Consider the following 16,856-nt stretch of genomic DNA (forward strand, 5'->3'; position numbering starts at 1 on the left):
ATAATATGTTATTATATTTATATCTATATTTGATCTAGACTACATTTAATATATTGTATATATATTTACATATATATATTTATTTTAACTCAAGAGTACCATTTACTAGACTTCTGACCTTGAGAATACTGTTTATGCTCTCAGAGCCTCAGTTTTCCGCATCTAGAAAGAAGAGCATCACTGTGCAGCACTGTTGTTAGAAGGACAAGTTATGCCTCCCTCATTTAATGTAGTCCTAACCCCCCTTTCCTTGAATCTCATGGTCTCCGCATTTTCCTTACACTGTAAAAAGGAATCAAGAACCACTGATTATGAAGTTCAAGGGATAATGTGAATGAATGAGGAGACTCTGACATAAGCAATGTGGCAGGCACGGTTTTTGTCCAATTGGTGTGTGTGTGTCCTTACTAAGCAGGCACTTAGTCTATTTGGTGTCAATATATTTGCGATTTGGGCATAACCCAGACACTAAGTGGTGAAACATGAATTTTCAAATGATGATATAAATGCAGAGTTTTAGGTGAGGCTGGAATAGATCCTTTTTAAAAATTGGCAATGGATTCAATTATTTTAAAAACAGCAAAAGCTTAACGTAACAAGCTTGTAAGCATAGTGGACCATTATTAACCATCTGTTAAAAGGTAGTACAAAGAAAAACGAAAATAAAGTTGTTCTTAATGTTCGCAGATAAACGTTTACTTTAATTCATTAGCTGTCCCTGTTACTTCATGATGAATACTGTCATTTTTATGCCTATGGACTATTGCGTAGGAATCAAGCCTTGTTGTTTGACTGCAGCCCTCAGAAATGAGCGAGGAGAGAGTAATATACACAGAGCTGAAATCAGCCCATTCAAGGCAACAGGACAAAAGACGTCCAATGTTTAAAAGGAGAGGTAAAGGTTTTTAGTTTGTTTTCCTGATATCTGAAAACACAACGATGTCAAGTAAAAAATAGTGAAATCCTGATAATGGTGTCTGTACATATTTGATACTCTCCATTTGGTGTTCAATATGTCAATGGGTGTATTTAAATGTAATAAGCAATGAGATTTGTGACCACCGTAAATAGCGCTATTCATTTTAAATTCCAGAATGAGGTTCCATTTTGTTCTAATTCCGAGGGCTTTGCTGTGCTCAATGCTTACTATATATTTTGCTCTCTGATTTTGGGCAGGGTTTCCATGGCATATCGTTGCAGTAACCCTGGGATTTCTATGTTTGTTCCTCCTGCTGGCAATCACAGGCTTAGGATATATGGGTGAGTATCAGGCACACACATTTCACAAGAACAATGAGCCAGACTGATAAAGGAAATGCTGTAGCTACTGACTCTACGGAAACTTTAGAAACTATGGAGTCCTATAGAAATGGTAGTAATCATGATGCTGTTGATGATAATATTGGCGATGTGATTTTATTATTTTGCTATCACTTAACCTTTCTACCACGCAAACTAGTGTATGTCATAGCTGTATTGGCACAAAATTTTGTACTTTGAGGCCTACATATATTATATATATTTTCCTCCTTATATTTTGTGTAGGGGGCGCTTTTCCACGCGAACAGAGAATTGGAAAAATCTTATTTGGAATTTTATATTCCTTATCGTACTACAACACTGCTTAAAATATAGAGGAATAAAAAGCTGATTAGTTTTCTCTATCAGTTTGTATATATTCCATGTGAAATTTGTATGCAACACTTGTTTTTAATATCAGTTTCCTGATGGTTATTATTCTTTGTTTCATTCTGTGAGCAACAATTTTGAGTATCATCTCTGGTGCAAGAAACAGGGATTTTAAAAAGTCAGCTCTTTATAAGCTCAGTTAAAAGGGGACATTTTTTTTTTATAAGAAGCAGTTTTAAAATGAAATATTATTAGTGCTGGGATACTGGTGTGAAGGTATCAGGTGGATGGCATATTCTATGCTGAGGTCAAGAAAGCTTTTCTGTAGGAGATAATAATTGATATGAGGTCAAGGATAGGTGGAGTTTAAACAGGACACTCAGGGTAGAGAAGACTCATCCAGGCAGAAAACAACATGAACCACAGAACATATTGATGTCCCAGGGAATTACAGCTTCCGGACAAATAAAAGAAGTAGCTAGAAATGGGGTTGACCGTCAAACCCATTTCTAGCTACTTCTTTTATTTGTCCGGAAGCTGTATAATATTTTTTTTTAAATTTTTTTTTTCAACGTTTATTTATTTTTGGGACAGAGAGAGACAGAGCATGAACGGGGGAGGGGCAGAGAGAGAGGGAGACACAGAATCGGAAACAGGCTCCAGGCTCTGAGCCATCAGCCCAGAGCCCGACGCGGGGCTCGAACTCACGGACCGGGAGATCGTGACCTGGCTGAAGTCGGACGCTTAACCGACTGCGCCACCCAGGCGCCCCGAGGAAGCTGTATAATATTAATAACATGTTAAGATATATTAGATTTGTTCTCAAAACAAAAGAAACTTGGAAGATTTGGGATTTGGGAAAGGTCAATCTGAATCGACTGGAAAGTGCATGGGGGGACAAAATAGGAGAATGTTTCAGGATTAAGGGTTAGTTAGAATGACTGAATTAGTGCTATGAAAGAAGTAATGAAGGGTTAGGGACCACACCTGAGAAATATTTAAAATGTAGAATTGCTAAGATGTACATTTTATTGAGTGTGTGAGGGAAACAAGTGAATCAGTGATACCATTTGACATGAAGTTTATACATCTTGGCAAATATATTCCATTAAATGTTATAGAAAATAACAAGAACAGAAGGCTGTGATTTGGGATGTGTATGCGTGTGTGTGTGTGTGTGTGTGTGTGTGTGTGTGTGACTGTGTGGGTGCGTGCGTGCGAATAATGGTGAAGAGTGAGGTGCTTGTGACATATCAGTGGAGATGACCAGAAAGAATGAGATTGGTCTGTGTCTGTTAGAGTGAGCTTTGGCGGAAGACACAGATCACCAGCATGTACAGGGTGGAATTAAAAGTCTGGAGATCAAGAGAGACGCCTAGATTAGAGACATGAATTGTGGATTCACCGATTAATGTACAAGTCTGGGAAAAGATAGCAGAGGAAAGCAGAAACTATACCACGCTCTACCTTGTGAAACCAGGGAGAGTAGACTATGCTAGAAGAACAAGGGTGAGGCGGGGGATCTCAGGGTAAATCAACATTTAGAAGTAAGTAGAAGATGAGTCAACAGTGGCAAGCAATGATGCTTAGTTAAACAAGTAGGAGGAGATCCAAAACATGAGATGGTGAATGACAAGTGTGCTCCAAAATTGGCTATTTTATATATTAAAAAAAATTTTTTTTGGAAAATTTTTCAAGGAGGCTCCCCACCCAACTTGGCCCTGACCTCATGACCCTGAGATCAAGAGTGGCTTGCTCAATGCAGTGAGTTAGCCAAGAGCCCCAGTGAAGTTTTTAGATGTGCATAAAGACTATGCTGCAAGCTTCTTGGAGGTCCTGCCAAAATTGGTTCTGTACTACGTGTCCTTGGATGGACAAAAAGGAAAGGACAAGGGAATTGACTGGTCCCGAGAAATGGTAGTATTTAGGTACAGGAGGTCTTAATGTGGGTGGTTTTTTAAATGGTTTTTATTTATGGTTGAGAGAAAGAGATAAAGAGAGCACAGGAGAGGTGGGGGGTGGACCCAGGGAGAGGGGGACAGAGGATCCGAAGTGGCCTCTGTGCCGTCAACAGTGAGCCAGACACGGGGCCGAAGTCATGAACTGTGAGATCATGACTTGAGCCCAGGTCAGACGCCTAACCACCTGAGCTATCCCGGGGCCCCTTAAGGTGTCTTTTCAATTCAGATCCAGTATATGAAGACTGGAATGGATGACTTAGTTGAACCGGGGTTATATTTATTGCAATGGAGTACATCAGGAGACTGTGCAATTGATGTTGGAGTTTTACAAGTAGACGTTGCATTTGGTTCAATGATGCGTGGTAGAGAGTTGGAAATGACGATTCTTAACTGTCTAACAAACCATTAAGGGACCTTTCTTTTCGTGTTTGTACACTTAAAGAGCCATATACTGCGTGATTTTACACTTCTTCATTTGTGAGTTTGGAGAAGATACTGCCAATTTGCTCAGAGATTTTTCACTTACTTTTTGCATATTAGAAGTCACCATGTGTGCTCTTCCTCTATGTATATTCAGTGAATTAATTATAAGCTTGTACTAGAGTGGAGTCAAATCCCTGGTGTTTAGCTTCCTGTGCAAATACTACATGCTAAATAAAATACTGGCTACTAATTTCACCAACTTTGTAATCATTATTTGAAGAGTAGGTGACATAGAAACTAAAAGTATATTTCACTTCCTGTTTACATTTCTGTTGTATAAAAATTGATTCCCCTCTCACGCACTTCGAAAATAATGTATAGCAAGTTATCATTTTATTTAAAAATCTGTTTTATGCTCTGACACTTCGACATATTGTAACCTGGCATTTTCTCTGATCGTACTTTCATTTAGTCAGCGCCACTCACTGTGCCATTTAGAATTAGAGTAAGTGATTATAATAAAATGATCTATTGCAAGCATTCAAGACCTTATTTTTATAATATGAATTAAAGTTTTTCACTCGTGTTCTGGAGAAATCAGGCAAGATATGAAAGCACCAGAAGACAAGAATGCTTCCTTAGCAGAAGTTGAAGATCGCTTAATTTTACTACCCACTACAGGTATGTACTGAATGATTATACTGATTGTTTACAGTTGTTTCCTGGATGGAATTATCTCATTCTGTTCCATTTTAATATACCATTTTAAAACTTTACATTGTATTCTGTCAAGTTCTTTAATTTTTCTCACTTTTTAAAATTAAATCCATTTTCTTTCTTCTAGCTAATTGAACTCTTGACTTTCACAAAGTGATGTTGACTTGATTAATTTCTGCTTGTGGATGAATTTTCTCCAGTCTAGATCTCTTGGAATTAATACCATCCTCTTATATTCACTTAGGTGGATTTCTCCGGAAAGGAGAACTGCTTCCTATTGGAGCAGTGTATCTGTACTTGGGAAGTCAAGATTTCTCAGTGTCATCTTAACGATGGTCTGACGTCTGTCAGTCACTGGCTCCACAATTTGGCCCCAAAGCTATTCTCAACATGAGACTTTTGGGACACAGGAAAACCACCTATTTTTTAGTCATTCAGTCTGATGTGAGCAAGATATACATATATATATACATATATGTATACATAAAGAAAGCATACGTCTCTAAGTGGTCTTGTGGTTGAGGATCATGTGGTTTTTATTTTCAAGATAAAGATCATGACACATTACTTAAAAAAAAAAATTAAATCCCAGCTGGTTAACATATAATCTGGTAATAAATTCAGGGGTAGAATTTAGGAATTCATCACTTACATACAACACCTAGTGCTCATCCCAACAAGTGCCCTGCTTAATGCCCATCACCCATTTGGCCCTCCCCTCACTCAACAGCCCTCCAGCAACCCTCAGTTTGTTCTCTGTATTGAAGAGTCTCTTCTGGTTTGCCTCTTATGGTTTGCCTCCCTTTATGTGTTTAGCTTATTTTTCCTTATCTTCCCCTATGTTTATCTATATTGTTTCTTAAATTCCACATATGAGTGAAATCTTATATTTCTCTTTCTCTGACTGACTGATTTTGCTTAGCACGATACACTCTACTTGCACCCACATTGTTGCAAATGCAAGAGTTCGTTCCTTTTGATGGCTGAGTGATATTCCATTGTAGAATATACCGTCTTTACCCATTCATCAGTGATGGCCATTTGGGCTCTTTCCATGATTTAGCTATTATTGATACTGGTGCAATAAACATTAGGGTGCATGTGACACTTTAAATTAGCATTTGTGTGTCCTTTGGCCAAATGCCTAGTAGTGCCATTATTGTTTCTAATTATAGGGTAGCTCTATGTTTCATTTTTTGAGAAACAGCCATGCTGTTTTCCAGAGTGACTGCACCAGCTTGCATTCCCACCAGCAGTGCAAAAACATTCCCCTTTTTCCACATCCTTGCCAACATCTGTTCTTGCCCAAATTGTTCATTTTAGCTATTCTGACAGGTGTGAAGTAGTATCTCATTGTGGTTTTGATTTGTATTTCCCTGATGATGAGTGATGTGGAGCATCTTTTCATGTGTCTGTAGGCCATCTGGATGTCTTCTTTGGAAAAGTGTCTGTTCATGTCTTTTGTCCCTTTCTTCACTGGATTATTTGCCTTCTGAGTGTTGAGTTCCATAAGTTCTTTATAGATTTTGGATACCAATCCTTTATCTGATATGTCATTTGCAAATATTTTCTTCCATTCCCTCGGTTGCCTTTTAGTTTTGCTGATTGTTTCCTTTGCGGTGCAGAAGCATTTTATCTTGATGAGGTCCCAATAGTTCCTTTTTGCTTTTGTTTCCCTTGCCCCTGAATATATGTCTTCATGTAAGTAAGAAGTTCTTGTGGATGAGGTCAAAGAGGTTGTTGCCTGTTTTCTACTCTAGGATTTTGATGGTTTTGACATTTAGGTCTTTCATCCATTTTGAGTTGTTTTTGTGTATGGCATAAGAATGTGGTCCAGGTTCATTCTACATGTTGCTGTCCAGTTTTCCCAACACCATTTGCTGAAGAGACTGTCTTCTTTCCATTGGATATTGTTTCCTGCTTAGTCAAAGATTAGCTGGCCGTACATTTGTGGGTCCATTTCTGGGTTCTCCGTTCTGTTCCGTTGATCTATGTGTCTACTTTTGTGCCAGTACCATACTGTTTTGATGAAAACAGCTTTGTAAAACAGCTTGATCCAGGATTGTGATGTGTCCAGCTTTGGTTTTCTTTTTTAACATTCCTTTGGCTATTCAGTGTCTTTTGTGGTTCTGTACAAATTTTGGGTTTGTTCTAGCTCTGTGGAGAATGCTGGTGTTATTTTGATAGAAATTGCATCAAATGTGTAGATTGCTTTGGGTAGTGTCAGCATTTTAACAATGTTTGTTTTCCAATCCATGAGCATGGAATGAAGATGATGACACATTTCAAGGAAAATGGTACTGCCGTGGAAAAAGCTGTTACCACTTTTCAAAAGAGGAGAAAACTTGGGAGAGGAGCATGGTGTCATGCCAAGATCTGCAGGCTAGTCTCCTGAAGATTGATACTAAAGAGGAGCAAGTATGTCTACTTTCCTAAACCTGATGTAAACGCTTTGAGTATGCAAAGCATGTCTGGAGTTCAGATAATTGTTTTGACTTTCCTCCAATATTATTTGGCTTGTTGTTTTGAAGCACTTTGTTAACTGGCACATATTTCTCTGTGGAAGGGACATAGGTGTAACAGTGACCGAGAAGAACCATTGATTTAAATCAAGAAAAACAGCCATTCTGGGCATGCCATGGAATGATTTTCAGTCTTTAGTATTGTATACATTGCATCTTAACACTTAGTATGCTTCAAACCGGTCAGCATTGAGCTTCTCAGGGCTAATACAGGGCAAAAGAACAACTGCTTCAAGGGTATGAGCATTCTAAAGAGATACTTTCTCATGGTGCTGAGTTTGTTGTTCCTTCCTCAGTATATGGGAGGGATTAAACTTCAAAGGGAAGATCAGTCTCTCCCTTCATGGCCATGGGAAAAGAGGTTGAAAAATGAAGAGGTTGAATGTAGCTAGAATGAATTTTTTTAAAAAAAATTATTTTTTTTTTTAACATTTATTCACTTTGTAAGAGACAGAGAGAGACAGAGTGCGAGTGAGATAGGGGCAGAGAGAGAGGAAGACACAGAATCTGAAGCAGGCTCCAGGCTCTTACCTGTCAGCACAGAGCCCAACACGGAGCTCGAACTCACATATGTGAGATCATGACCTGAGCCAAAGTCAGACACTTAAGCAATGGAACCACACAGGCACCCTGGAATGATTCTTTGAAAATGATTTTTTTTCTTTTGTTTATAATCCAGAATAACAGAGAAAGCATCTCTTCTTTAGAAGAGAAAATCTAGATCACATTTGACATTACTTTTAATGTTTGGGAATATAAAGTCAGTAGAATGGATTCTGTAGTACACATTAGCACATTGGGTCAAACAAATTTTAAAAATCCAGGACCGCTTATACATACTTTGATTAATTTCAACCTCACCTGTTGTCAATCAACTTCCAAATGGCTGGAGTTTTCTTCTTTCACAAATTAAGTTTATTTTTAATCCGTATTTCCCCTGTCATTTCCTATTCAGTGTTCTTCAGTTTCAGTCCTGCCATTGAAGTTTCTGGACTTCAGAGTTTCAATGAAACTTCTTATACTTGTTATCCCTGTTTTTCCAGGAACTATCTAGAGCCTTTGAAATTCACTGAGACTTTTGCCATTGTTTAGAGCAAAATCTGAGTTTCATAGTCTAGCACCTCATTTGATGAGAGTTTGGCTGTCAGTATCTGAACTGGGCTGCTGATACACTCTCCAAACTGGAGATCGACTTTGCTACAGAACAGCATTACTTTTACACTGATGGTTTAGGATTTGCCATGTTTTGCTGCTTTACCAAGCCCAGGAGTGTAATGACAGCGGGGCTTAAGTCCATTGATACTGCAAACTGAAATTGGGTTTGATACCTATGCATACCCCTACGATCTAGCAAAATTATGTGAGTGAAAGAATCAAGGGACATTGAACATCAGTGTTTATTCGGAGACTTAGAAATGATAACATTTTGGTCGCAATTCTATAATTCCCATTCGTTTTCCTTAGGCACTAACTATACACTCCTCAAATTTTTCTGATACAATGTAATTACTGTGAAGAAATATTGATGCATGTGTGTGTTTTGGGGTGACTTTGTGTTAGAGAGAGAGAGAGAGAGGCTGAGAGAGATTCAATTACATTGCTTCTAGCCAAGGACATTAATTTGTTACTTTCCATTCAATATGCCAATTGGAATAATGATTACAAAGAACTTACAGAATTTTTATGGTAGAGATATTTTAGACACTGCATGCATTATTCAGTGCCCACATGTTAACACAGACTGTATGATATCCACTGCATAAAGAAGGAAAATTCTCAAGGAAGTTTTATTTCCTGAGGTGTGTATAGCAAATTAATGGGATACAGTGTTTGACCGCTTGTAGCTATAGTCTCTTCATTTTCACTGCTGTATAATATTCCCCAGTGTGGCTAAGAATCTCTAGAAGATGGAAGTTTGGGTTGTTTCCACCTTTTGTGGTTAGGAATAGTCCTTCATGAATCATTCTTAGACGTGTCTCAGTGCAAAACTGTCTAGTGTGTCCTCACTTCTCTTGACCACAAATCACCGTAGGAGTGAAATCATTGAGGACAGGGTTCCTAAAGGTCCATTTTCATGTGATAATTTAAAATTACATTTCAATACGATTTTAGCAACATTTTGAAAGATGGATGTGATATCAACCATCCCACAAACTTGGTGCTGTTATTTTTTTTTTTTAATTTTTTTTTTCAACGTTTATTTATTTTTGGGACAGAGAGAGACAGAGCATGAACAGGGGAGGGGCAGAGAGAGAGGGAGACACAGAATCGGAAACAGGCTCCAGGCTCTGAGCCATCAGCCCAGAGCCCGACGCGGGGCTCGAACTCACGGACCGCGAGATCGTGACCTGGCTGAAGTCGGACGCCAACCGACTGCGCCACCCAGGCGCCCCAGGTGCTGTTATTTTTAATTTCTGCCAATTAAATATTAGTAAAATATATCCTGGTGGCTTTGATTTGAATTTTCCTGATCTCTAGTGAGCTTGGCATCTCTCTCTCTCTATTTCTTGGCTATACTCCCCATATTTGAAATATGTTCTCATTTGTTGTCCATTTTTTTTTTCTTATTGGATAATTTTTTTTCCTTGTGTATTTCTAGAAATACGTATTCTGTAAATTATTGCATATATCTCTAGACTTGAGGCTTGTCTTTTCACATGCTGTAAGGCGTCTTATGAAGAGGAAAAGTTCCTGATTTAGTGCAATCACATTTATCTCTCTACTTTATCATATATGGAGATTTGTTTTTTTCCCTTTGCTGATATCTTGGATCCAGTCACAAAGACTTGAGTGAGTCCTTCACTAAAGCATTTCCATTCCTGTGTCTTCTCTACCCCATGGAGAAATGAGCCTGCCTGTTCCATTTATCATAAAAGTGTTTGAAGATAAAAGTGCCCAGTGTTTTATTTATGAGTCCTCTGTGGGTAAGATGTTTTCACTGACGCTATGAATAATACTAATAATTCCAATTTTGTCACAGGTCCTTATTCAATCAAAAATAAAATACAATCATTGGATTGGATTAAGTAGAGGTCAAGAAAGCGGGTATCACTGGAAATGGCTGGATGGCTCACCCCTATCTCAGCAGCTGTAAGTTTTCATTTCATGGCCTTGCTCCCTTTCCTGCTCAGTAACGGATTGGTAGATTATTGGTGAAGAAGAGGAACAGATCCTTGAGGACTTAGGGAATATCTTTCGTTCCATTTGATTTCATTTCTTAGATAGGCAACTGAATGCAAATCTGAGACCTCAAGAGACCCAAAGAGCATGATTTATTCCATGTTCTTTTTTTTTTAAATTTTTTTTTCAACGTTTATTTTTATTTTTGGGACAGAGAGAGACAGAGCATGAACGGGGGAGGGGCAGAGAGAGAGGGAGACACAGAATCGGAAACAGGCTCCAGGCTCTGAGCCATCAGCCCAGAGCCTGACGCGGGGCTCGAACTCAGGGACCGTGAGATCGTGACCTGGCTGAAGTCGGACGCTTAACCGACTGCGCCACCCAGGCGCCCCTATTCCATGTTCTTTAATGGAAGGTCCTTCCAAACGCAGTGAAATGGCATTTTGCTTTTGTATCTTGTATGTCCTATGGTACAAGCACGTCCACAGATATGGTTGCAGGGAATGGTAAAAAGATAATGAGGAGAGAAAAGTGGCTAAGGCAGCCTCCGCTGTATGTGAAATTTGTCCTGTTTACTTGGTATCATTCGATAACAACAACAACAAAGAGCTTTTTCCAAAGGAGTCATTCAGTAATTTTACAGTTCTAATGTGGTGTTTAATATCATACATGTTATTGTCTAACACATGTCCACAAGAATTTCTGCTAGCCATGTTTCATGATTAAATCGCATAGGTTTGTCAGTTGATGTCTACGAAATGAGTTTAGAAAATGAAGAAAAGTGATCCGTTGTAACTAAATCTAGCTAACATGGGGGACAGTATGGGAAACATGGGCTACTTAACAGGCTGTTTATTGATGGCCCACAATGTGCCAGGCATGCTTCTAGCCACTGAAGCTGGTGAATGAAACACTCTACAGTTCTGCCGTTGTGGATACCACATTCCAATGCAGGCTTGATGGAGCTCTTGGTGATGAGCAACGACAATCCTAACGTGCCAAGTGAATTACATGGCACATTAGGGGGTGATATATGCTATGGAGTGATGTGAAATCTCTCACTTTTTGCTACAGTGCAAAGTGCCTTTTGTGTATGAAGGAAAGAAGGAGAGCTTTCACTGCTTTCAGTGGAGTGGTCAGGACAGACTCCTTGAGAAATGAAGTTCGCACAGCATCTTGAATGAGCTAGGGATGTGGGTTAGCTGATACAAATGCATCCCAGCAGTAACAACAGCTGTGGTCCAGACTCAGAGGTAGGAGTGTCCTTAGCATTCCTGAGGAAACAGCAAGAGGGCCTGGGATGCTGGAGCAAGGGGAACGAGGTGGGAGAGAAGTAGGTCAGAGAGGGAATGACGCTGAGAGCATGCGGGGATCAGAAAAATGTAAGACCTTAGATTGGTTCCTGAGGGTCATGAGAAGCTATTAGAGGGTTTTAAGCGGAGGAGGGACAAAAGCTGGCTCCTGCTTTGGAGACGCACTCTGGACAGTCTGTTGAGCTGAGATGGCCATGTGGCCAGATTCTATACTTGTTCCAAAGATGTGTTGTGAGACGGACAAATCAGGGATGGTGTCAAGGTTTTGGTCCAAGAGTGGTAAGAATGACGTTCCCATTAACGTTAATAGGGCATATTTGGAATTCAGGTTTAGATACAATGGTAGTAAAACTGTTAAGCATTTAGGTATGTGCGGGGGTGTCGCATGGGCTTTGTGATAGATGATCATGGCGATCAGGTGAGAGGTCTGTGCCTGGGATGCAAATGTTGTGTGCAGCAGTGAATAGACAGTGTGACAAGTGCGAGGCTGGGTTGATTCTCGGGAATCTAAGGGCTGAGCCCTTGGACACCCTCATGTTTAAGGTCATGTTAAGATAAGGGCACAAGAGGATAACCAGAAAACATCACCGAGAAAAGTGCTTCAAGAGACAGAAGGAAACCCATGAAGGGGCAGGGAGGGCAATGGAACCCCCTACAAAGAAGTTCTACTGAAACAACAGCTGAATGTGAAAAGTTGGGGACACCTCCATTTTATTTCTTGAAATGGTTACTTCCCATCAGATTCCTGAGGATTTGGGTGAAAATTAAAACTAAGGAACATTTTTTTTCTGGACAGTGTAGCCCAGCCTTCACATTTAAAATCCAGGTACCTTAGGCTCATGGCCCAATTTCACCGATGTCTAATGCTTCATTTGGTGTGGAAGACATTAGGCTCAGTGGAGAAAAAGTGCACTCTATTTTAAGTGCAAATCAGCACCTTTTTTGCTCAAAGTGAGGCTAGCAGTGGAATTGCTTGCTCTGGGCACATCAATCTGAATTATAGGCGCTTGGAAATATGTTTATATGTAATTGCAGTGTATCACTTCATACACATTCTCTATTTGATCACTTCTCAGTCGTGTCAGGAGTCTTAGGAGCATATTTCAAGTGTATATGTATAACTCCCTCTACCTCGCAGTCTACACTACCCTTTGTACTTCTTCACTAGTTCCAATGGTCCATTGGCAACATTTCATTAGGTTTAGATACAATTACGCTTCCTAATCTTCACGCTATATGACCCTCTCAACATTTGTAAGGCCATTGAAATAACTGCACATATGTTTTCAATTTGTGATAAATTTTTCCTGAGAAATGTCTTTCTAAAGTGAATTTATTTTCTGGTGCAGGAGTTTCCGACGGAGTTTATCTGATGTGAAATGTGGACACCTGAGACCATCAGCTATTTATAGTGCTGATTGTAGTAAAAGCTTCCATTACATTTGTGAAAAGGAGTTCTCTGGCCCTGATAATTAAAGAAGCGCTGTGATCAAATGTTCCCTATTTTCATTCTTTAACAGCTGTAAGGAAAAACACAGGGTATTCACTCAAATTAGTCAACTATTCATGGCGTATGAAGGATTATGATCTTTCACACATCCCTCAGCATGGATAAAAGAGTAAGTTTTAGAAATAGTAAAATCATCCATCCAAAAATGAAGCTTCTTTTTTTTTTTTTTGAGATTTCAAGAACCATTCCATCAGAGAATGTGAAAAAAGTTTCAGTGTAAGACTTTACATTTAAAATATAACTAAAAGATCTTGATTTAAATAGGTAGTGAATACATTTGCAATGTTCACAGTGTAAGAGGTCCTTAATGATGAACGCATCCTCTCAACCCATTTTGTACTCTATTCACCTAGTTGCCACCTCAGAGGCACACATGTAACTGGTTTATATAGTATTCCAGAGGTATTCTAGTAAAGTACAAGTATACACAGGTCGTCTGCTAAACAAAATGTCATGTGCCACAAACGACAGTAACGATCCTTTATGTTTCTGTTGAAAATGTACCACGCGTGTGTTCCATATCAGTACATAGGTAGCTGCATTACTTTGTATAAATTTCTGCAAATGTCACACTGATAAATATTTTATTTCCAATGGATGTTTCAGTTTTTTCCAGGATTTTGGAATTGTGTGAATGAAAGCACTTAATACTGTATTACTTGCCATAGAGCATATACATAGGGTAATGTCTAGCAGTGTCATTTCTATGTCAAAATGTGTCCACATGAAATTTGCATAGACATTGAATATTACAATAGATGCTCTACATCTCTATCTGCAGTCAGCAGCATTCAAGAATTCCTGCTTCCTCCCTTGGTTACCACCGCAACGTTTTATCAGTCTGTTTGGTTTCGCCAATAAAATCTTCAGCAAAAAAAAAAAAAATGTTTATTTGATTCACTTCGATTTATGATGTCCTGTTATTTGTATCTCTGAGCATCTGTTCATGGTATTTCTTTTCATTCTGTCCTTGTCTTTGTGGATTAATATCACAAACTTAAGTTTGAGCAAGAAAAAAGCCCAGACACAAAATCGCTCCTCCTATAACGTTCCAGTTATATATAAGGTTCTACACCACGTAAGTCTAACCTATGGTATTAGAAATGAGGACAAAATTTCCTGCCATATGGATTATTCCTTAAACGAATAGTAATGGGAAATGACTAGTCTTTACCATGGTGCAACGTTATGCTTGGAAAGAAACCATGCCCAAGGTGCATCTCAGGTGCTGATAATACGGAGTGTAACAATCTGGGTGCTGGTTACAGGGTGTTGTAGTGATCCCTTGGGCTGCCATGACAACTACCACAACCTGGGTGTCTTTGAACAACATGCATTCATTTTTTCATTGTTGTGTAGGCACGAAGTTTAAAAGTGAGGTGGCAAGGTCAAGCTCCATTTGAAACTCTTTAGTTTATTGGGGCGCCTGGGTGGCGCAGTCGGTTAAGCGTCCGGCTTCAGCCAGGTCACGATCTCGCGGTCCGTGAGTTCGAGCCCCGCGTCAGGCTCTGGGCTGATGGCTCAGAGCCTGCAGCCTGTTTCCGATTCTATGTCTCCCTCTCTCTGCCCCTCCCCTGTTCATGCTCTGTCTCTCTCTGTCCCAAAAAATAAATAAACGTTGAAAAAAAAAATTAAAAAAAAAAAAAAAGAAACTCTTTAGTTTACTGTTGGAATAAATTCTTCATCACCTCAGAGAAAGTCATGAAGAAAATTAAAAAAAAATGTTTTTGCTGTTTTTTGTTTTAAAGGATAAATTTTGCATAGTTTGAACTGGATGAAAACAAATCACCAAGCGATCAAAATATGTGGAGGCAGATCAATCAGTGTTTACAGGGAAAATGCTTACATGGCAACAACTTTTCCAATCAAGAATCACAACTTCTGCCTTGAGAAAGTCGAATAAGGAAAGGAAATAAAACCCAAATCAAATAAAGGTAGAGATCACAAAATGAAGAGCAGAAATCAGTGAAGTTGGAGATAAAAGAAATAATAAAACAAATGTAACAGTGAGTTTTGAAAAGGCCGACAAGATCCAGTGATAAACCTCCAGCTGGACCGTTCAAGAATAGGCCTAAATGAACAATTTGAAGCATGAATGGACAGACATTGAAGGATTTACTGATGATTATAAGGGAACACGAAGAAGAATTTTTTGCCAATGAATTCTAAAACCTGAAAGACATTGATTTCTGGAAAAAATTGATCTTTCAAAACACACTTAAGAAGAATTTGATAACTTGAACTTGTTGTATATCCAAAATGAGTTATTCAATTTGTAGTTAAAACATTCCAGACAGAACCCCAGATGGGTTCTCTGGTGAATTCTGGTAAATATTTACTGAATAAAGAGTCAAATTTAAAAAGAAAAAAAAAAAAAAAAACGTGTTCCAGGAGACAGAAGAAAATTGAAAATGTTCCAACTTTTTCTGTGAGGCCAGTGTTACTTGGATAGTGAAACCAGATAGCCAAGAATCCACAGCCCATGTGCACCAAACAAGCAAAAATTCCTAACAAATAGTTGCACATCGAATTGCATGGAGCAATTTATTGAGATTATACATCATGATGGAGTGAGGTTTATTCCACATGTGCAAGATTAATGAATTGGGGTGATTTACCTGAATGATAGGCTGAGGAAGGAAAACCACATGATAGCCTTAGTAGATGCAGATAAAGCACCCCAAAGTCGCCATCATTTCATGATAAATCGTCTCAGTAAACTAGGAATAAGTAAAGTGGGAATGAGATTTTCCTCAATATGATAATGACATTAGAAAGAAACAAACCCTCCAGTTAGTAATCTACTGAGCAGCGAAAAATTGAGTGCTTTCCCTTAACTCTGGTAAAGAAGCAAAGATATCTGGACTCATCACCCCTCTTGACCATCCCAAGGGAGGCCATTTCAGTTCGATACGCAAGAAATAAAAAAGGGATACAGATTGGAATGCAAAAAGGAACGACCCCCATTTGCAAAGGACATAATTGCCAACATAGAAATCCCAGCGTTTCGGCTCATTCCTCCTAACACTAATATGTGAGTTTAATTTGGTTCCATATATAGGACACTATGTGAAATTCAGTAATGTGTCTATGTGCTAAAAATAAGCTATTGGAAATTGAAATAAACAAAGATACCATTTACATTAGTATTGTCACTTGCTAGACCCCAAGATGTGACCTTTACTGCCCACCAGCATATACTCACCCGCCTTCGTCCCACAGTTTTCCTTAAGCAAATCCTCTTAGCAGTGTCTCTCTTAACTCTGGCAAATGGAAAGCAATAGCATCCCTCAAACAATAGTGACTGTCCTCACCAAATCTTCAGCCTGCCCAGATCCCCTGGGGACAGTTTGAGTGTCATCCTGACTCACACCTGCTCAGATGGACCATGGAGTGACCTCTAGAGTGATTGATGATACCTTTACCTCATTATAATTCTAAAATCTCTACCCAAGGAGGAGCACGAGCTTTATCACAAGCCTTATTTACACAACACACGGTGTGCGTGGAGGCCTGTTTCCTTGAGGTGCATGTGTGACCTCAGGCCCTCCTCTACCTATGGTGACGTGGATCCTCTTTTTCATCCTAATTCAAAAAAAAAAAGGAGGGGCGCCTGGGTGGCTCAGTCTGTTGAGCGTCCCACTTAGGCTCAGGTCATGAT

The 16,856-nt window shown here is 39.2% G+C and overlaps 1 protein-coding gene across 1 annotated transcript; it reads left to right on the forward strand.

The window, feature by feature from the left end:
- Positions 1-798: 798 nt before the first annotated feature.
- Positions 799-13,179, forward strand: LOC147579324 (natural killer cells antigen CD94-like). The gene is made up of 7 exons (XM_086711845.1): positions 799-895; positions 1,177-1,260; positions 4,587-4,694; positions 5,278-5,293; positions 7,013-7,148; positions 10,233-10,342; positions 13,035-13,179. The coding sequence occupies exons 1-7, from the start codon at positions 808-810 to the stop codon at positions 13,159-13,161; spliced, it is 669 nt and encodes a 222-aa protein (XP_086567971.1). The 5' UTR covers positions 799-807; the 3' UTR covers positions 13,162-13,179.
- Positions 13,180-16,856: the final 3,677 nt, after the last annotated feature.

Source organism: Puma concolor, chromosome B4 (genome assembly GCF_028749965.1).
Source record: "Puma concolor isolate L17-30 chromosome B4, mPumCon1.1.hap2, whole genome shotgun sequence".
NCBI classification, from domain to species: Eukaryota; Metazoa; Chordata; class Mammalia; order Carnivora; family Felidae; genus Puma; species Puma concolor.